The following is a 22,123-nucleotide window of genomic DNA, read 5'->3' on the forward strand; positions in this document are numbered from 1 at the left end:
CGAGTTCCCCGACATCTCGAACTATCTGGTGTTGCAGACGTCCTTCTACACCGCAAAACAGATGAAAGCGTGGAAGAGTATGGAGGCTTACAACTTTTTTCTATGTGGCTGGGTAAAGGACCTCGCTATCAAGTCGCTGCCGAATGAATCCTGTATTGGTTTTGCCCGTGTAACGGTTTTTCTTTAAGCTTTTCGTTCGTGCCTTTACAACAAAGCGCTGCAAGTTGAAGTGTAAAGAAACAAGTTTGCTTGATTCTCACTTGTGCAGGCTCTTATCTCTCAGCTAAATCATTCACAAAGATCATCAGAAACCCCTTTAAAGACCTGGATCTTAGTTAAACAAGACGGAGAAGTGATCACGGCGCATTGTAACTGTACGGCTGGGGAAGAATTTTGTTGCGACCTTCATGCATATGGACTTTGTGAGGAGTAAACAAAGAAACAGCTGGGGACTTTAGCACTTTGTGACTAAAAAAAAGTCCCGTAAAATAACGACATGCAAGAAAAGTACTTGGAAAACACTAAGGCCATAGCTGAGAGGAGGATACAAACCTTTCACCAAGTGATCACTGCAAACTCGAGCATGCTTCGACTCGGCTCCCTTCGATTTCACTGAGAGGTTCAAAAGCCACCTTTCTCGACGTCTTTTTGTGAAATCCTGTGTTCGTTCACCCTTTCTTATTAATTCACGGGGAACCCTGAAGAATCTTATCAGTTTTAAGGTTTGATCGGTTCGAACAACCTAAAACAATGCAAGCGTAAGGCATTTTTCATGCGAGCAATGCACCTTCTCCGTACAAACGCTTTATCAACTGAGCTTTGGTAGACCACCAGCTAAAGTTCTGAATAACTAATGAGACGGATGTGACGTCACGTGAAACCCAGCAATACACTATAGACAGTTTCCTGGAATAGCTTATGTACAGATATAGCAAGGGTTAAAGGAACAGTCCACCGTACTTCCATAATGAAATATGTTCTTCTCTGAATTGAGACGAGCTGCTCCGTACCTCTCCGAGCTTTGCGCGACCTCCCAGTCAGTCAGACGCGCTGTCACTCCTGTTAGCAATGTAGCTAGGCTCAGCATGGCCAATGGTATTTTTTGGGGCTGTAGTTAGATGCGACCAAACTCTTCCGCGTTTTTCCTGTTTACATAGGTTTATATGACCAGTGACATGAAACAAAGTTCAGTTACACAAATTGAAACGTGGCGATTTTCTATGCTATGGAAAGTCCGCACTATAATGACAGGCATACTAACACCTTAGCGCGCAGAAGGTGTTAGTACGCCTGTCATTATAGTGCGGACTTTCCATAGCATAGAAAATCGCCACGTTTCAATTTGTGTAACTGAACTTTGTTTCATGTCACTGGTCATATAAACCTATGTAAACAGGAAAAACGCGGAAGAGTTTGGTCGCATCTAACTACAGCCCCAAAAAATACCATTGGCCATGCTGAGCCTAGCTACATTGCTAACAGAAGTGACAGCGCGTCTGACTGCATCTGATTGACCGGGAGGTCGCGCAAAGCTCGGAGAGGTACGGATCAGCTCGTCTCAATTCAGAGAAGAACATATTTCATTATGGAAGTACGGTGGACTGTTCCTTTAAGGTGGCCCGAAGAAAGAGTCTTGGTTTTAAATGCAAAAAAACCCTGACTTTATTGTATTTTAACACTGATTTATAGGCTGAGGAAGCCATCCAAGAACAATTAACCTTTTATTTTTTTAATATACAGTTCAGAGGTACTTTAAAGAAACCAGTTTTAGGTGATTAATTGCAGACACGTTTAATTTAGTAAGTTACTAAACAGCACAAACACAATCCTTAGTTCAAGGTCATGAAATTACAAGTGTACTTTGGGATGTAAAGGACAGGGCAGGAAAAGGACAAAGCGAGGACAGGGAAAAGAAAAAGACCGCACGACAACCCATCAGATTAATGCAGACAGACAGCTAGGTGTGTTAGACCGATTATGAAACCTGAAGGCGTTTGCTTTCAACAGGTTGCAGTCTCATCTCGAGCTGCCCTGGTTATTGCAGCCCATCTACAGAGCGACTGTTTCCCATAGCAACCCAGAAGGCAAGCACTGCAGATAATTACTTTTCACAAAGTGGTTTCTTAGCTGCAGAAAGGAGAGAGAGAGAGAGAGAGAGAGAGAGAGAGAGAGAGGGGTGTAATTTTGTAACTCGGAAGCTGTTAGTCGGCTCGGGGAGTCCAACTGCCTGAAAACACTGGCGTCCAGTGTGAAATGTGATGGAGAGAATGCAGAGGACTGGAAATGGAGATGAAAGATGGGAAATGGTGAAGCAGATCATGGATGAAGGATACATTGTCAGGGTTGAGAAAAAATTTCAGCAAAGTTGTCAGGTAGATAAGCTCGCCTTGATCCTTACAAGGAAATCGCTTCATAATATGTACAAAGCACCAACAAAGTAAAAATCTCTCTAGACTTGTAAAAAGATTTTTACTGTAAAACCAAGGGCATTTTAATAAAAACAGTGATTCTAATTATTTATCGCCATGCGATCAGTGATTGTTTCTTCATTTATTGCACCAACCCAGAAATTAGCTCCGCCCCAACCAAACAAAACTGCTCACTTTTGCTTAAAAAAAAACCCCAAGATGTGGATAATAAATTGGCTCGCCATGGAGGTGACAGTGATTTGAAGAAAAAGAAGGTTAATCTTTTTATTACTGTTGCAGTTCACCTCACAGGCAGCAGAGGGCTCCAAAATGTCCAATCTGCTGCTTTAAATCTCTAAAATGTTTACTAGGTGCTTATTACAGATGAATTTTAATTTCCTTGTAGCATCTCCAGGCCACTCCATCATGCCAAGTTAAAGTGGGACAAGTGCCCGCTAAAAACAGCTCCACCTACACAGTACCTCTGGGCCTAAAGGGAGAGGGGAGGGATATCGGGTCGCATTGTGAGTGGAGGGCCGAGGGGCTCTAGAACTGGAGCCTCCCTGCGGAGGGCGTCCCGTCCTCCACGTGCCTCCGCAGAGACTTCTGTCTCCTGACCTCTTGACCTCTAGGGTCCAGCCCCAGCTCAGTGGCGCCCCCCAGCGTCTCGGCTTCAGTCCTGCCACGCAGCGCCTCGCCGTTCGCCACCCGCTCGCCGCTCACCCCTGTAACGTTAATAGTGGGGATGGGGCCAAGCGGAGTGGAGTCTGGAGAGTCTATACTGTTCTCTTGAGACTCTGAATGGGATGAAACACAAACACACATGGACATATAATGGCTGGAATGAAAATGAAATTAAATTCATTTGACTAGACACAAACAATACACTTGAAATCATAAGCAAAATATGAAAATGGCAATGAATGATATTTAGGAGATCCTAAAAGCCAAGAGTGCTGCTGATGAATGATGTGCGACACAATGACTTTTTTTTTTAATTCTTAAGGCTCATTTAAGCTCCCTTTACATGCAAAAATAAATACATCCCTCTTAAGCCTAGGTCACAACCGGACGTACGATTTTTTGGCCGTGCGATTTTTGGCGTTTCCCAAATCGCTGCGTTTTTTTTGTTCATGGAGAAAGACGCACGTTGGCCGTAAGTTTGTCTTGCAACCTGAAAAAAAAAAAAACGCAAGCGCCCGTAGAGTTTGTTTGACATGACAAAGAACGTCTGCGGGCAGTCTACGGCTCGAAAATCAGCACGTCGCACGCGCGCCCTCCGTGCATTTCTTGCGTTTTTTGCACGTAGACCGGCCATAGGAGCACGTACGGCCGGTTGTGACCGAGGCTTTAAATGATGTAACCATCACGACCCACATACTTCCCTGGGTCCTTGACATTGGCATGGACGTTCAACAATACATCCACTAGAGGGCAGCAGAGTCAAAAGTTTTTGATAAATATACTGTTGAAGGAAGTTCCTCCTTTTTTGTCTCTCCATACTGCAGGAACTGAGATGACCGTAGTTCTCGGAATGCTGTTTTGAGGGACATTTTTTAGCTCCTACTTCAGGGTAGGTTCTCTCCCAGAATGAGAGGAACCATGAGTGATTTAAGCGGATGTCAATTGGTTGGATATGAACCGATGCAACACCAGCAACTACCCTTTTTAAAAATCTAAACTGTTAGCCGGTTAGCATTTAAAAAAATAAAAAACATTGGGGGAGATGAGGGACACCAAAGGACCGACAGTGAGCATATATGCAAGAAAGGAAACGCAGCATGATTTTGACCCGTCTCAGCAAAATATAAAAATCTTTGCTTGCATTTCCTGCCAATGTCACACTAGCAGGCTGGATTACATCACATCCATGTTCCTACTGGCAGTGTGAACGCAAACAATTTTTTTTAAAAAGCCCTCAAAAGGTATGTAGTTCTCAAGGGAGTTCCCCAGAGGGTTCTTCCTCTCAATAAGTCCCTAGAACTGTTTGGTCCAAAAGCATTATTTATAGATGTTTAAAATTTCTTACTAAACCACATAACCTCTCCTCAAAATGTTCTGCCATTTTTAAACTTTCTTCATCATGTCTTACTTGAACTATTGGCTACACTGTCCCATTAGAGATTTTTAGAGGTTAGATGTAGACCGTTAAAGCTCACTTTATTTCACAGATTTTTAAAAACTGAGCGGAAAACTTTCTAGTTCATCTATCTTCAGGAGCCAGTTCATCCCAGTCAAGGTCACAGTGGATGTGGAGCCTATCTGAGGAAGGGATACTTTTTTTGGGGTGGTTATATATGGTTTTTATATATATATATATATATATATATATATATATATATATATATATATATAGGGTTCGAGCCCAGCAGCCGACAAGGGCCTTTCTGTGTGGAGTTTGCATGTTCTCCCCATGGGTTTCCTCCGGGTGCTCCGGTTTCCCCCACAGTCCAAAGACATGCAGGTTAGGTTAACTGGTGACTCTAAGGTGGGGTTTACATTAGACCGTATCAGCGGATCATCTAACGTTTTTAAAAACGATTCGCGTGCACACAGCAACGCCAATACACGATTCGCGTGCACACAGCAACGCCAATACACGGATACGCTAATCACATGACTAATTAGACGGCACGCAAGTTGAAATGTAATGTGTAAATTTCTCCTCAGCGGCTCGGCTCCACAGACATCCTGCGCTCCAAATCACTCCACCCTGAACAGCGAGTGCCCTCTGGAGGGTGCGCACTTCCCGGCCCTGCGCAGCTCACAGAGCGCGCGAGTGAAGCGCACGAGCAGTGATTCGGGACTGAGCCACTGTGTGTGTGATCCCAGTGCATATCGGGCAGCATGCGATATGGAAGGATGGCAAGCCTAAAGACAATCATAACTACACAATGGGCAGTATTTGCATCAGTATTTGCAGTATTTTCATACTTTTATACTCTTTAATGAAAGGTGATACAAGGCGGAAGTCCGCACCGTTTTTCAGCAGTCGCGTCACATGACCAACGCCAGCGAATCAGGAAGGTGGATGTCACAGTGACGTTGTCCAATGACGACGCCAGCTAGAGCTCAGCACAGCGTATCCGCGTATCTCAATGTTTACACAGCACCGGATCAGATACGAACTGGGTTGAATACGTGGACCCTGGCGGATTCCCGTTTCCCGGCGTTTCAATGTGAACGGACAGTGCATCCGCGAAGAAAACGAGACAGATACGGTCTAATGTAAACTTGGCCTTTATTGACCGTAGGTGTGAATGTGAGTGTGAATGGTTGTCTGTATCTATGTGTCAGCCCTGTGATGACCTGGCGACTTGTCCAGGGTGTACCCCGCCTTTCGCCCGTAGTCAGCTGGGATAGGCTCCAGCTTGCCTGCGACCCTGTAGAACAGGATAAAGCGGCTACGGATAATGGATGGATGGGATATATTTTATATACTTGGGGGGGGGGGTTGGTTCATTCTCCGTAACAGCAACAAGAAAAGTTAGTGTGGTTAGATAAATAAAAATGAATCTGCAGTCAAAAGTATGAGAAAAATTTCCTTCTCATGATTTACTTCAGTTAAGAAAGACGATATTCACAGTACGTGTGATGTCTAATATTGGTGATTATCTTATGACCCGTACAGACCCCACGTGAACGCTCTTAATAAAACCACTGGGGAAAGTCAAGTGACTGGGTAGATACAGATTTCTGAATCCGGTCTGGAAAAAGCCGTACGCAGCCCTGGACCTGTTTCCCTTGCTTCCGCAGTTTTCATTTTGCTCGGAGTTGTTACTTTGAAAACCGAGTGACACACCTGCGCACAGGGAAGGTGAATTTTATTATCCAGATGATTTAGACATGGACCTAATGACTCGACTATTTTGTTTTCAAATCAAAGTTCTTTTGTGCAGATTTAACAGGCTTGTACTGATGTCTCCACGAGCTGACTTTTACTAACCATGTTCTCTTAAAAGCGTTTTAATTTCAAGAGTCAGTTGTATTTTATTCAAACTGTTATTTCAAACTTGTGCAAAGGTGATTCAGCATATAAATGGCTTGCTGTCTCATCTCATCTCCTCTCATTATCTCTAGCCGCTTTATCCTTCTACAGGGTGGCTTGCTGTCTATCAAATAAAAATTGATTGGTTCATTTTTCGGACTGTTCATCGTTTTCCACTGTATACATGTTAATTTAAAAGTTAAAATGCTTATTAACTGACTCCGGTCAGGCCGGACGGGGAAATATTTGGCTCTTGGTCATTTATATGGACCTTGCTGCACTCGGTCTGTATGGCATGACCTCGAGCCAAATATTTTCCTGTCCGACCCTCCCACTCAGTCAGCAAGTACTGTACATATTATACCTACAGGACACTTTCTCAATGGCATAAAAATGTGTTCTATTCCCTTCTAGCAGGTTTCATTGATTTGGTTTCATAGCATGCAATATTAGCATATCGCTTATCCTACAGCAGGGCTCGAAATTCGCGGTGGTCCGGTCGCCTGAGGCGACGTAATTTGTCATTTGGCGGGTAATTCCTGTCACTAGGCAGCCCGTCTGGCTAGTTGAAAATAAAAAATATATATGAAGCAAAGATTCAGACTAGGGCTGTGCGATATATCGAATATACTCGATATATCTCCGAAAATTCTGTGCAATATGCATATAATTATTATATCGTAACTATTGAGTATTTTATGGTCATCTGCCGACTTGCATTTGTTTAAAACCTTTTCCGGTGGTTTTCTCCCTGTCCCTCAGGCAGTAACGCGAGAGGCTGCCTAAGGGTAAAAAAAAAATCATCACCACGCACTCGCCAGCCAATCCTGGGCGACATCTAGGTGCTGAAAGGAAGCACTTTCGGGAACTTGCGGGAAGATTTCCTAGTTTCGGTTGACAGCGCTGACTCAGTTCGTGCAGTCGCTGGTGTTGCATAGGCTACCGTGTAAGCTCTGTCAATTTCAGCGACAAATTAAAAATGGAAGCGGACGAATTGGTTCCTAAAAGAACTAGTAAGGGGTCAGTCATCCGGCATTTTTTTGGATATCGCGAGGAGGACGTGGAACAGCAAATGACAATTTGTAAAGTGTGCAAAAAAAAAACAGTATCAAAATGCTCGGGTCTTGAAATAAATGCACATTCGTCATGAACAATGGTAACTACACTCTTGTGTTATTTCTGACAGAAGTAAAATTCATACATGAACAAATTTTGGCGAGCTGATTTTCTGTTTGGCTAGTTACTTTGGAAGGGAACTAGTCCGGCCGGCTGGTGAAAAAATATATGAATTTTGAGCCCTGTACATGTATTACGTTAGTCTGGTTAACACCAGACCATATCACAAGTGAAATATGGTCTGGAATCCGCCTATTGAATTTCTCGTAGGGGAGGTGTGGTTTACGATTGTCAACGGCCGTTTATTGGACGTTGCGAATGTCTATCATTTGGCGTATACGTAGCCCATGGCCAATCATGGCAGTTGTACCCGGTGACGTAGTTAGAGCGACGAAGAAGACGAAGAGGCGAAGAAGAGAAGGAAATATGTCTTTTCAGATCGGAACGATTGTGCAAAGCAGCATGGGATCTCATCTCATCTCATTATCTCTAGCCGCTTTATCCTTCTACAGGGTCGCAGGCAAGCTGGAGCCTATCCCAGCTGACTACGGGCGAAAGGCGGGGTACACCCTGGACAAGTCGCCAGGTCATCACAGGGCTGACACAAATGCCGCTTTTCCACTACAAACGCGGCTGAGTCGGGCTGAGCGGGGCTGTTGGAGTTGCATTTCGACTACAACCGCACTGAACCGTGCTGGCTGGAAGTGGGTGGACACATTGGGTGGAGTTAGCGAAAGTGGGTGGACGTCAGGTGATGTCGTTAAGCAGCGCAAACAGTGACATCAGTGAGCTTTTAAGCGGTAGTCTCACGACCCGAATAGTAAACAATAAACATGGAGGACATGGAGTCGTTAGTGTTGCTGGTCTTGGTGCTGTGGCTTGTTGTCACCGACAACGCGGACAGATACTGGCAAGAGCGTATAGATGAGGCGAGGCGCATAAGGCTTCATAATTCTCGTAATTCGTAATTCTTCTCCTTCCGGGTTTGCGGTGTTTACAGATCCCAGCGCGCTCGCGGGGCGTGTGTGGGCATGTGAGGACACTCCTCCTCACCAATCAGTGCACAGGGGAGTGTCTGCTCACGCCCCTAGCCCCACTCGGCTCGCTTTGGCTCGCTTCAGCCCCACTCCAAAACGGTGCGAGTTTTAGGGGCTAAGCAGGGCTGAAACGAGCTGAGTCGTGCTGGTTTTTGGTAGTCGAAACGCGAGCCGTGTCGGGCTGAAGTAAGCTGAAGTGAGCTGAAAAAGGGTAGTGGAAAAGGGCCAATAGACACAGACAACCATTCACACTCACATTTACACCTACGGTCAATTTAGAGTCACCAGTTAACCTAACCTGCATGTCTTTGGACTGTGGGGGAAACCGGAGCACCCGGAGGAAACCCACGCAGACACGGGGAGAACATGCAAACTCCACACAGAAAGGCCCTCGCCGGCCCCGGGGCTCAAACCCAGGACCTTCTTGCTGTGAGGCGACAGCGCTAACCACTACACCACCGTGCCGCCCCTGCAGCATGGGATTTCCCAGGCTAATTCAGAACAGCGTCTAAAGCTTGATCGAAAGTTTGGTTCGTATCGCTCGCCGCCATGTTAAATGTGATCCGTAAACAGTCCCAAATAAACTACAAGCTTCCGTTTGTCGAGTAGTACGCGTCACCGTCTTTCCACCCCTCCCCACTCTCTGACTGGCTCCCTAACTCAGGCGAGCCTTTAGACCATAGTTTCCATGCTGTCTTTTCAGATCGGAACGATTGTGCAAAGCAGCATGGGATTTCCCAGGCTAGTATTACGTCACTCTACGCAATACAGAATGAGTGCCGAATACGGTTTACGATATTACATGGTTGTCAAGACAACATTGACGTCACACGTCAGAGACGTAAAACTTCCGCGCGAGCGAGCGACTGGGACAATTTGTCAAACATGGCCGCCAGGTTTGCTTCATTAAATACGGAAGATTTTGAGAGAATTTTGAAAGAGAAAGCTGCAACGAACACCCAAAAGGAATGTGCATAAATGGCTGGTTTTTTTTTTTTTTTCATGGTATATCAGAGATATTCCATTCAGCGAGCATGATATTGAACTTGTCTTCGACTCGTTCAATATCATGCTAGCTGAATGGAATATCTCTGATATACCATGAAAAAAAGCCAGCCGATATTATTTAAAATGTTATTCTGTAGCAGTATAAATGATAGCAAAAGTGACATTAAAACGCAACTGAAAACTAAATATTTGAGCATTTTTTCTGTTTTTGAAGAGCAGTTCTGATAATGAGTCGAGATATTGTTAATATGCATACACACACACACACACCTTGAGTCAAAGTTTAAGCTTTTCAGTTTAAGATTATACTTGAAGTAAAGGAAGAAAGTGCTGTGACGCTTAACTGGAGCTTTCGGTGTCCCAGCCTGCAGACACAGCAAAATTACAGAAATACAGAGCTGTAATTACTTCAGCGTTTTGTTGCGGACGTGAGGAGGAGGAGGAGGAGGAGGAGGAGGAGAGGCTCTAATAGCAGTCAGCAGCTGCCTGTACCAGATCCCATCTCTGCACAGCGACAACAGCAGGCTGCTAACAGCAAGGAAGCCTCGCTAACTCGCCATGGAAGTGGATAATGATGGCACGAGATAAAGATGAGAAATGAGAGGATCAGTGAGATATCTGTGCTGATATGACAGACAGGCAGGGTGGAATGGAATTAAGTAACTAATCACTGCCGAGATCTCAGATGGGCTGGACAGAAGACGCGCTGTTCCACCTGCATGTGTGTGAAAGACGTTAGAAGAGCATGATGACTGGTCAGTGTCGCAGTATGGCGTGTACGTTATCCGTTCCTGATCCTCACCGTGCCGTTTCCAGCGGTGGCCGCGGATGGAGAGACTGGTGACGGCGTTTCTGGAGATCCGTGAGGAAGTAGGTGTGATCTCGACCTGGATGGACCGCGTGCCTTCCTTATTGGACTTTAGAGCAGCACCACGGAGCGACGACTTGATGGCATTTCCCACCTTTTAAACACAAACAGCAGGCATGGAACCATTCACCCAGATCACAAATTTGATTCATGATTCATTTTTTTTTTTAAATATTAAATGAAGACAATTTTATTACAAAAAAGCAACATTCATTTTCCTATTCTTTATCAACTTAAATGTTCCTTTTGTTAAATTAAATAAAAAATAATAAATAAAAAAAATCCCACAGTTTCATTTTCTTAATAACCAGCAATAATTTACCCACATCTTTTAAAGGTTGGAGTAAAATATAAATAGCCTATTAACGAAAATAGTCTCATCTCATCATCTCTAGCCGCTTTATCCTGTTCTACAGGGTCGCAGGCAAGCTGGAGCCTATCCCAGCTGACTACGGGCGAAAGGCGGGGTACACCCTGGACAAGTCGCCAGGTCATCACAGGGCTGACACATAGACACAGACAACCATTCACACTCACATTCACACCTACGGTCAATTTAGAGTCACCAGTTAACCTAACCTGCATGTCTTTGGACTGTGGGGGAAACCGGAGCACCCGGAGGAAACCCACATGGACACGGGCAGAACATGCAAACTCAGCACAGAAAGGCCCTCACCGGCCACGGGGCTCGAACCCGGACCTTCTTGCCGTGAGGCGACAGCGCCAACCACTACACCACCGTGCCGCCCACGAAAATAGTCCTTTTAGTAAAAAAAAGTTAACAAATAGGCCTTTTCTTAATAAACTTCCATTTCAAACTTCCATTTCCAAACTTCCAACTGTACGACTTCCATTTGCTTCTCTCTTTTTTTTTTAAATCTTTCAGCAGTCTGTTAAAAAAAAAAGCTCCAATTTCTTGTTAAATCTACAGTATTTGTAGTCAATCCCAACAGTTCTTTCCAACTTTAGATCCATTTTTTGCATTTTCGCAACATTAGAGCTGTGTTACTTCCACCTACAGTGAAATCACACGAGTCCCTGCTATTGTACATTACACCCTTTGCTGTCTAACAGCCAGGAAAAACTATGCAGGTTACGCAGCCTGATCATAATAATCATTGTGATTCATTTATTTTGATTCGAATCATCATATGTGATGTTGGTACAATCTAATAAAGCAAATTAAAGTAACTTACAGGCATAATAGCGTGTAAAAGTTGTGTCTGCATGGAAAAGCTCTTAGACGAAAAGAAGCAAAGCCCCATAAATTGTTGGCGTAAATCCACCACCTGCTGTGAATTCAGCTTGAGTTCTGAGATCATGCCAGCTAGCAGCTAACAAGACGACACACCCAGCTGTCACTCAAATTGGCCCCACCCCAATTATGCATAAATGTATGGCTCAATATAATTTCAATTGTTGAATTATATAAAAAAATTCACCTCCCTCCCATACAGTTGTCATGAAGGGGGGGGGGGACGACTAGCTATAGAGACCGAAACCGTTTTTTGTACCAGGCTTTAAACATGTTTAAATGTAAAACATTGGACATTTTAACATGGGGGTCTACGGGAATTGACTTGTGTTTGGAGCCAGCCCCAAGTGGCCATTCGAGGAACTGCAGATTTTAGCGCTTCCGCATTGGCTTCACTTTTCAGGAGCGGAGGCTGCCGCTTGTGTACGTAAGCCAACACATGATTTGTCCACCCCAGTCATGACTGGAACAGCCTTTACTAAAATACTGTGGATTGACCCCAAAAAAATAAAATTTACACCCCCCAAATGCATTCAAAGAGGTAAAGTCATTACCAGGCATTGATGCAGATCTCTAGAACCCTTTCATAAAAAACACAAAGTGAACCCACCAGCAAGACTTCTGGGTAAAGCTCCAACTGAGCTCGATACAGAACATCTTCCAGAGCTTTGGAGCCCAAATCAGGCTCTCCGTTACACCTACAGAGTGACAAGAAGGAAAGAAAGAAAGATCAATGCAAGCTTGAATCTGAAAGGATCGACTCCTGTGCTGAAGCTACATCACGCCACAGTTCCTAAATTCCGCACCAGTAAAATGCAAACAGAAGCCTGAAATGAAGAAACGGGCAAGATCTGTTCCATGGCAATACTTCGAATCACAATTTAAGGTAATTTCCATGTGGTATGATCATTACATATAAATCACAGGATTATATTAACACATTCATTCTAATACGTTTACGTTTCTATAGTAACAAATTATATACAGATTTGTACAAATCTACAATCGGTCATTGATGGGGTGAAACATGCTCTAACAGAGGTACGATAACAGAAAAACAGGAGAAGTTTCACTCACAGAGCAAAGTGAATACCCGTGATCAGCTGGACCAGGAACTCCGAGGTCACGATCATCCTGCTGTTGATGCCTTTATACCTCCGGACCTGCTGCCTCGGATATCCGCAGATACACACTCTGCAGAGACGACGAGGTGTGTGAGAGGACACGGACTACAACTCGAATCTTAGTCATGCTATCCCGAGAGAACAGAAATAAAACTAGTGTGGGCGAGGAGTGCGTTAGTGCTTGGGACGTTTGCTTCAGTATTCTCATGTGAATGACGACATTATTACAACTGCTGTAATCGTGCAGATTTAAAGGCTTTGCATTTCACATCGTATCGTATCAGGAAACGGTTTCGCTTGTCTTCGCATCCAGTTCTCTCTCATCCGCAGCTCAAAATGTTTACACAGTACCGTAAATGCATCAAAGCCTGTGCGGTTTTGCTTGAATATGGTTTTAAAATGAAAACGCATGTTTGAGTGCAAAAAAGTTTACACCCCCCACCATGGATTACAATCTACATTATGTCCCTCATCAAAAAATTTCCCATGCAACGATTGACCAAGGATGGCTCACGTGACAAAATAGCTCCATCACCAGAGATGCCTACCACAAATTTTGAATTTCAGTATTCTTGAAAACATTTTTCAGTATTTTGGAATGACTTTCAGTAACATTAATTTGTGCGCATTTCCATTATAAAGAGGTATATATACACCAATATGTTTAACATACTTGTCTCATAATTGTCTCAACTGAATTTCCACTCAACAAATTTCTAGAGCATACAATAAATCACATTTTTATAAATACAATAGTGTTCCCTGTTTGCAGACATTACGGTTGACTACCAATCATTAGTATTGAATGTAACTCCTCAAAAGTATTATATTATATTGCCTGGCAAAATGTTCTACCTGTTAACGGATTCTAATAAAATTAAAAAAAATTCTTATTTCATGCCAAAGAGAGTCCGACATTGTTATCTTAATGTCCTAATATATAAATACTTCAGCATAATGCTTCAGAAGAGACATTGAATAAAATGACATTTATAATTGTATTTAAAACGGTGGAATGATCAATTTTTGCCACAATCCCAACAGCACTAATCATAAAATTCTGTTTTTGATCATACTACATGTACATTTGCACTTGCAACACTGAAAAGACTTTGAATTAAAGAAGTACAGCCAGTGTTTGATATTTCAGTGAATAAAAATCAGACATGTAAAAAGAAACTGAATAAGTTTAACTCACATTTCATGGCACTAATTGGCAAGTTCAACTCCAAGCACAGGTCAACCATCACCGCTTCAGCACGCGTCACGTTCTGTGTCTTTTCATCCACAGATTTTGTAAAAAACTGCTGGATACCCCCAGATTTACTTTCCGCCTGACTCGCCATTTCAGCATACTCCATATGTTTTTTTTGTAGTTGACATGCCGCGTGCAGTCATCGTGACCACCACGAGTGATGTTAATGTCAGTTCTACACAGTTTGCAGTGCGCGTATCCATTGCCCTTTTGACTGGGTGTAATGCACGACCATTCTACCGTATCGAAAATAGCGCGAACAAATGTGCGGAATCCGCGCGCGTCACACACAGCACGTGCGGAATCCGCGCGCGTCACACACAGCACGTGCGGAACCCGCGCGCGCCACACACAGCACGTGCGGAACCCGCGCGCGCCTCACACAGCACGTGCGGAACCCGCGCGCGCCTCACACAGCACGTGCGGAACCCGCGCGCGCCTCACACAGCACGTGCGGAACCCGCGCGCGCCTCACACAGCACGTGCGGAACCCGCGCGCGCCTCACACAGCACGTGCGGAACCCGCGCGCGTCACACACAGCACGTGCGGAATCCGCGCGCGTCACACACAGCACGTGCGGAATCCGCGCGCGTCTCACACAGCACGTGCGGAACCCGCGCGCGCCTCACACAGCACGTGCGGAACCCGCGCGCGCCTCACACAGCACGTGCGGAACCCGCGCGCGCCACACACAGCACGTGCGGAACCCGCGCGCGCCTCACACAGCACGTGCGGAACCCGCGCGCGCCTCACACAGCACGTGCGGAACCCGCGCGCGCCTCACACAGCACGTGCGGAACCCGCGCGCGCCTCACACAGCACGTGCGGAACCCGCGCGCGCCTCACACAGCACGTGCGGAACCCGCGCGCGCCTCACACAGCACGTGCGGAACCCGCGCGCGTCACACACAGCACGTGCGGAACCCGCGCGCGTCACACACAGCACGTGCGGAATCCGCGCGCGTCTCACACAGCACGTGCGGAATCCGCGCGCGTCTCACACAGCACGTGCGGAATCCGCGCGCGTCTCACACAGCACGTGCGGAATCCGCGCGCGTCTCACACAGCACGTGCGGAATCCGCGCGCGTCACACACAGCACGTGCGGAATCCGCGCGCGTCACACACAGCACGTGCGGAATCCGCGCGCGTCACACACAGCACGTGCGGAATCCGCGCGCGTCACACACAGCACGTGCGGAATCCGCGCGCGTCACACACAGCACGTGCGGAATCCGCGCGCGTCACACACAGCACGTGCGGAATCCGCGCGCGTCACACACAGCACGTGCGGAATCCGCGCGCGTCACACACAGCACGTGCGGAATCCGCGCGCGTCACACACAGCACGTGCGGAATCCGCGCGCGTCACACACAGCACGTGCGGAATCCGCGCGCGTCACACACAGCACGTGCGGAATCCGCGCGCGTCACACACAGCACGTGCGGAATCCGCGCGCGTCACACACAGCACGTGCGGAATCCGCGCGCGTCACACACAGCACGTGCGGAATCCGCGCGCGTCACACACAGCACGTGCGGAATCCGCGCGCGTCACACACAGCACGTGCGGAATCCGCGCGCGTCTCACACAGCATGTGCGGTATCTGCGCATGTCACACACAGCATGTGTGGTTGTCGTAAAAATAAATAGCCTAGCTGTGAATCGCGCATGGATTGAAAAAGTCGCTTGGACATTTAAAAACAACTCACTGGAATTTAAGACTTTATAATAATTCCGTACAGAATAACACTGTTTGCCGTAACATCGTATTTACGTAACTTTTCCGTACAAAATACGGCCAATCCGTACTAGTAGGCATCTCTGCATCACTGATTAAGGAGTGCATCACATGACGGCAAAAATGTAAAACTGGATATAGTGTGAGTCAGTCATGGTATATCCTGGATATACCATGAACTGACATCACAATTTTGAGCTGTACGGTTGACTAGAGTCACAGCTGTGGCACCACGAGCATTTGTGTGTGTAGATCTATGTATCACGATCATGCCTAGCGAGGCAGGCGATAGCATGGTACATTGTACATGTGCAGGTCGAATCGACGTAAACAAAAAACATGGCTGCCTCCAATGAGTTTATGCTGAGATTCAATCTTAAAGGGGAACTGAAGGCAAAATTTTATCAAAATTATATTTCTCTCATTTTATTAAATATAGGAATGCATTTTTGATAGCTCACTGCTAGAGCAAGTTATGAGTGTTTGAAATATGCTCTGTAATATACCAGTCTTTATGTCAAAGCGATGGCCGTAAACGAGATCCGTTGAGACCTGTGCGAGACATCGTAGGACGGGAGTAAAATGTACAGCGGAAATCAAAGTGACCGACATCTGCCAACGTTGTCAAAAGACGCGCGCGCCCTCTTTTTCGAATGCTGACGTAATCAAGCTGGAAGTTTTGTTTGTTTTGATAGCAATCAGGAAAGTTTGAAAAAAGTAGGCAGTAATCGTCATTTAAACTCATTTTTGTGCAATACTTCGTTTGGAAAACAGTTTTCAAACTGGCGGCACTGACACTTCACGTTTTGAAGTCTCGCACAAGTCTCGTGAAGATCGCGCGGATAAGCGACGCCTGCCGTGGACCAAACGAACCAAATTCAACATGGCTAAAAACCGAATAGGCCGATAATTATAATATTTAATTGCAGTTACGAGTTACGATATAAGGTTACTAAAACCGAAAACGTAATTGAATAACACATTAATTAAGAAATAAAGCAAGTTTAAAAATGACTTCAGTTCTCCTTTAAACACCTAGTTTGGAATTTTTTAGGCGAATTGGTCCGCCTCTGAAAAAACTTGGCATTTGGATTTCCCGGCAAACATTGATTTTCGTGACGTCACGTGCGGGACGCCTCCTTCTGAATCCTACGTCAGCGCTGGTTTATGAGAAAACGACCGTATTATTTACATCCCCGGTGCTGTCTCCATCGTCTTCACTACTTGAGTCATCGTCAAATCCAAACAGATGAAGCCCTAATTCTGACCTCTCATCCAAAGGTGAAGTAACATTGCGCTCAGGTGACAATTCCATATTTCAATGCAAAATCGCTCGCTGCTAAACTTGGTCTACACAGGCTGTGCACTGAAACCATGCAAGCTCTCGCAGCCTGCTCGCGCTTCCGCAGGTGACGTCACGAATCTGGCTCCAGACTCCCTTGGGATTTTTCCAAACGCGTTTTGTTATTTTATTTTTTTTCTGCTGTAGACAGATGGCCTTGTGCAAAATTACCCTTCTGGATGAGTGTGTAAAGGGACATACTTTCATTAAAAAAAAAAAACACACTAAATTGGTCCAGGATATGCCCTTTAACATTTCAGATTTGTAATCTCTTTCCATTCGACCCGCTTGACGTCTTTCTCAAGAACCTGCATGCTAAAGAGAGTCGCGTGTCCGGTCATGAGATTTTACAAAGTAGATTTATAAAGTGACCTTTGTCCGGCTGCGTGTTGCTCCTGAGTGGAGGAGTGCGAGGTGATTTATGCTCTCGCTGCACTAGCACATAGATTTGATCACTCTGGACTTGGTGTGCTCAACCTAGCTGTGTAATGCTAATTAAGCCTGCGTGATGAGGGTGGGAAAGACAAAAGACGAACGGCAGGCCTCGGGCTGGCTCACGGGACCATGCAGGGAGCTTGGAGTCATTCCCAGGTTTAAGTGCCTAAGAGGATCAGAAGGAAGCGGATTGAGACAGAGGATTTATCTGTGGCGGGACTTCCGAGGGTTTCAGGTGTTGGACACGGCACAAGCAGCTTTTAAACCTGAAGGGACATCAGAAATGCTCACTTGTGAAGAGTTAAACCTCTTCTTGTTTACTCAACTTAAGACGTGTAATGTTTGAGAGTCGAAGGATAATTCATAACAACAGTTCGGTCTGGTTCACGAATCTGATTGGTTGAGCGGTGTTCCGAGTGCAACTATATTTAATCTAACAGCACTGGGATGTTTCACTGTGTCAAGCCCACCTCCTAGTCCAAACCGTCACTACATGAGAGCTAGCGACATCAGAGGACATGGCAAAAGATATTTTCAGGAAACATAACTTTGGTCTCAGGGTGTATTCAGACCAGGATAGTTCGATAGTTCACTTGCTTTGGTCCGAACCAAATGCTTTTTTTATTTTTTCATTTTGGTGCGGTTCGCTTTCACACTGTACATTTTAGTAAGCGGACCAAAATCTGTCGTCAAAGCCACGCGCCCTGAGGTCGTTCAGCTATTGGTCAGAGACGACACGCGCACAAAGCGTTAAGTTCAAAAGTAGTCATGGAGGCTTTCTGTGCTCTTATTCTTTTTAATGTCATCAAAGCTATATGTTTTTTCCAGTTTTTACTGTTTTCACAATTGTGCGATTACTATGCTGCTGTACAAGTAATTTATCAACGACGACGACAAAGGGCAAGGCGGCTACGGAGGATAGCGCTGATGAGCGCACATCATGTTGTGACAGTTCTGGCTCTTCACGCAATAGATGAATTTCTTTTTTACGTCGCTAGTACCGCCACGTTTTTAAAGAATGTCCCTGATTTTAATGTAGGTCTGACGGAGTTTCTTCACTTTTAGCCGACATTGTTCTGGGGAGCGCGTGAACCCCTTCTCCTTCATTTTCTCACTGAATACAGCAAACACGTCGGCATTTTTGTGCGTTCTCTCCAAAAGCTCAGATATGTGGACATCTGCCCATATATCCACAAGGGTACGCGTTTCTTCCTCGGTCCACGTTTGCCCCCTACTCATTTTTTGTACTCTGTAGTCTAGCCTACCACTGGTCTGAATGACTGAACGACTGTTGTAAGGTTCCCTTGACAACCGAAACAGTGTTTGCACTTTGCGGTGGAGTGTCAAGACTCTGTTTCCCATAATGCTCGACAAACGACGGAAGCTCCCGAGGTACAAAAAAGCAAAACTGTTGGATTAGGTCCGGTTTGCTTTCACACCTCCAAAAGATCCGCACCAGAGTTCCTTTGGTCCGGACTGAGTCCGACCTTGCAGCTCGGTCTCGGTCCGCTTGTTTGGTCCGGACCAGAGTTCGGTGGTTTGTATCCAGACCAACCCAAAAGGTCTGGACCAAAGGAAATTTGGTTCGTTTGGTCCGGACCAAACAACGTAGGTGTGAATACGCCATCAAAGGGGGACTGAAGGCAAATTTTTTTATCATCAAAATTCTATTTCTCTCATTTTATTAAATATAGGAATGCATTTCTGATCGCCATTTTGTCGCTGCTATAGCAAGTTATGAGTGTTTGAAACATGCTCTGTAATATATCAGTCCATATGTCAAAGCGACAGCCGTAAACGAGATTCGCTGAGACCTGTGCGAGACATCGTAGGACAGAAGTAAAACGTACAGCGGAAACCAAAGTGACCGACGTCTGCCAATGTTGTCAAAAGACACGCATGCCTTCTTTTGAATACTCGCGTAATCAAGCCGGAAGTTTTCCGTGAACAAAATCACTCCCTACTCACTATATATGGCACTATATAGTGTGGACACCATTTTGTAGTGCTGTCCGAAACCTTAGTGAGGATTATATGGGAAATGTGCTCAGTATAATACGTATTTATCACAAAAATACGGTACATGCATGTATTTATTAATTTAAAAACCCACCACCCGCCTGATCTGGCACATTTTAATTGTGCGACAGTAATGACGTAAATGCCAGCGTGATGGACTCGTCCTTATCCTGTCGTCTTTCCAGCTCTTCTCTACTCCACGTTGGTTTGAAGTGGTATGGAATAATCTCCATCACTGATGAAGCTGGCAAATTAATCTAAATTGGAATGATATGGCGATCTGGCCGCTGTGTAAACAGTTTTCGAAATGGCGGCACTGACACTTCACGTTTGAAGTCTCGCACAAGTCTCGTGAAGATCGCGCGAATGAGCGACGCCTGCTGTGGACCAAACGAACTACATTCGACATGGCTAAAGGCCGATTAGTGTAATATAGTATGCCAATAAGAGCCACGATATAAAGGTTAATAAAACCGAAAACGTAATTGAACAACACGTGAATGAAGAAATAAAGCAAGTTTAAAAATGACTTCAGTTCTTCTTTAAAACTAAAAGCTCATCAGATGAAGCTGAAATAGAAGGGAAGCAAATTTTACCTTTAATGGGAAATGTACAAAATCAATACCTAATCGCTAAACGATGGACCCTAATAATCAGATTCAAGCTCAAATCAGAATGAAGTACCCCATTCCCTTCGAGAATTTAAATCAGATTTAACTGAAGGAGGCGGTGTCGACCTCTGATAATCTGAGAGAAAAATATTAGCACCTCTAACCTTCTGCACATGTTCAGTACGCCTGATGACATCGTGATCTTTTATCTACACGGAGCAGAGCAAGTTGGTTATGTGGGATTGTGCGCGTGTCAGAAATTCTAATCTGAATGTAGGGTTGAGATAAAAAACACGGCACGTCTATTATGGAATCGATTTTGTGCCAAAATGTTCATACAATACTTTTGAAATATCAAACAAAAACGACAAATCAAAATACAAAAAAAAAAGTCAATTTTTTTAGACTGGCAAACAAATTATTCGTGTAATCGTGCAAAATATCAGTCTATTACTCTTCAGAAACCTTTTATTTTTGTTCCGCGTCTTTCTCAGTTTTGTTTGACGTAATTTATTTTGGTTGAGATTCCAGCTCTCTCGTTTGCGCTCCCTGACTTTTTGCTTGCAGTTTTGGCACAAAATTCACGTGTGGGTGGGCTGTCCAGGAATGCATTCCCATTGGCTAACTTGTGTTTGACTGACAGCTACGCTCAGTCCGCCAAAATCTGAGTAGGGAATGGCCGCAACAGCCTCCGGGGGAATAGCTGAGCGTAGCTGTCAGTCAAACACAAGTTGTTGTTGTCTGATCACTCTAATGACTCGCTGTTCACACCCAGCTAGCAAGAGAACCATGAGTCAAGTGATTTACTGCTTGAGTTAGTCTACAACTCTAATCAGAGAGACAGCTTACACAGTAACGGTAGGCTTGACTCAATGCTATCCCAGAAATCCTTCCTGTAATATGCAAATTTGGCTGTCCAATCAGAGGCGGCCAAATTTGCATATTACAGGAAAGATTTCTGGGATAGCACTGAGTCAAGCCTACCGTCACTGTGTAACCTGTCTCTCTGATTAAAGTTGTTCACTCATGGTTTTCTTGCTAGCTCTGCCTTGCAAAAAAAACAAAAAAAAAACAAAAAAAAAAAAAACATTGGTACAAAGTAAGCCCATTCACTTTTTTATGCTGATCAGAGAATTACAATGGTTTCTCATGTGACAAAAATGTATGATTCGCTATTAAATATTTTAATCGCTTGACAGCACTAATTATTATTATTATTATTATTAGAGACACTACATGCTGAATTCAGAAACAAGGTAAATAATAAACGTGAACGTGAGCTGTAAATATTTATGCTCAAATCCACTCAAAGTAGGGGGCGGGGCACCATCACGCTGTGTCAAGACAAGAACTTTCCTGAGAAATAACGCGAACGTCTGCATCATGCGGGATTTGCGGGCGGGAGCGGGACAAAATATGGCAGGCGCGGGTGGGACTGAAAATCATAATTCTTTGTGGGCGCGGGCGGGACTGAAAATCATAATTGTTTGCAGGCGCGGGCGGGAGCGGGACTGAAAAATCCGACCCGCGCAGACCTCTAGTAGGAAGCCCTAAGAGAAGGCAGGGGCAAGGATTTATAAGCACTGGTTACAGTACCATAGCATAGATCAATCGTGGAGTTTCTTATAGCAGTGGCACAAGACACATATTGTTCACAAGTTTTCAGTGTCTTGGTCAAAGTGCAGTGATTAAAATCACCAAGGATAAACTTTGGAGCATCAGGACAAATGGAGTCAGGTCTGTGTGTGACATCCGCGATCAGCTGTGCCGCTGTGGCTGCATTGGCACGTGGATGAATGTAAACAAGCGTGAAAAACAGTTGTTGAAATTCACGAGGCAAATAGTGAGGGCGGAGTGAGACAGACAACAGTTCAATATCAGAAGTATACAACTTTTCCCGGATCACAACGGTGTT

The 22,123-nt window shown here is 45.0% G+C and overlaps 1 protein-coding gene across 3 annotated transcripts in view; it reads right to left on the bottom strand.

Annotated features, from left to right (window-relative positions):
* hycc1 (hyccin PI4KA lipid kinase complex subunit 1) overlaps nt 1-22,123 on the bottom strand; it is a 154,927-nt gene that overhangs the window by 2,436 nt on the left and 130,368 nt on the right. For 2 of the 3 annotated variants that reach the window (XR_009656788.1, XR_009656789.1), the window contains exons 8-11: nt 12,758-12,874; nt 12,291-12,378; nt 10,360-10,519; nt 2,891-3,205 (exon numbers count right to left, since the gene is read on the bottom strand). Coding sequence is in view for 1 of the 3 variants with exons in the window: in XM_060942611.1 (XP_060798594.1) it covers nt 10,360-10,519; nt 12,291-12,378; nt 12,758-12,874 (365 nt within the window). In the remaining 2 variants the exon portion in view is untranslated. The remainder of the gene's footprint in view (nt 1-2,890; nt 3,206-10,359; nt 10,520-12,290; nt 12,379-12,757; nt 12,875-22,123) is intronic. The other variant, XM_060942611.1, reaches the window with a different exon arrangement.

This window comes from Neoarius graeffei, chromosome 16 (genome assembly GCF_027579695.1).
Source record: "Neoarius graeffei isolate fNeoGra1 chromosome 16, fNeoGra1.pri, whole genome shotgun sequence".
Taxonomy (NCBI): domain Eukaryota; kingdom Metazoa; phylum Chordata; class Actinopteri; order Siluriformes; family Ariidae; genus Neoarius; species Neoarius graeffei.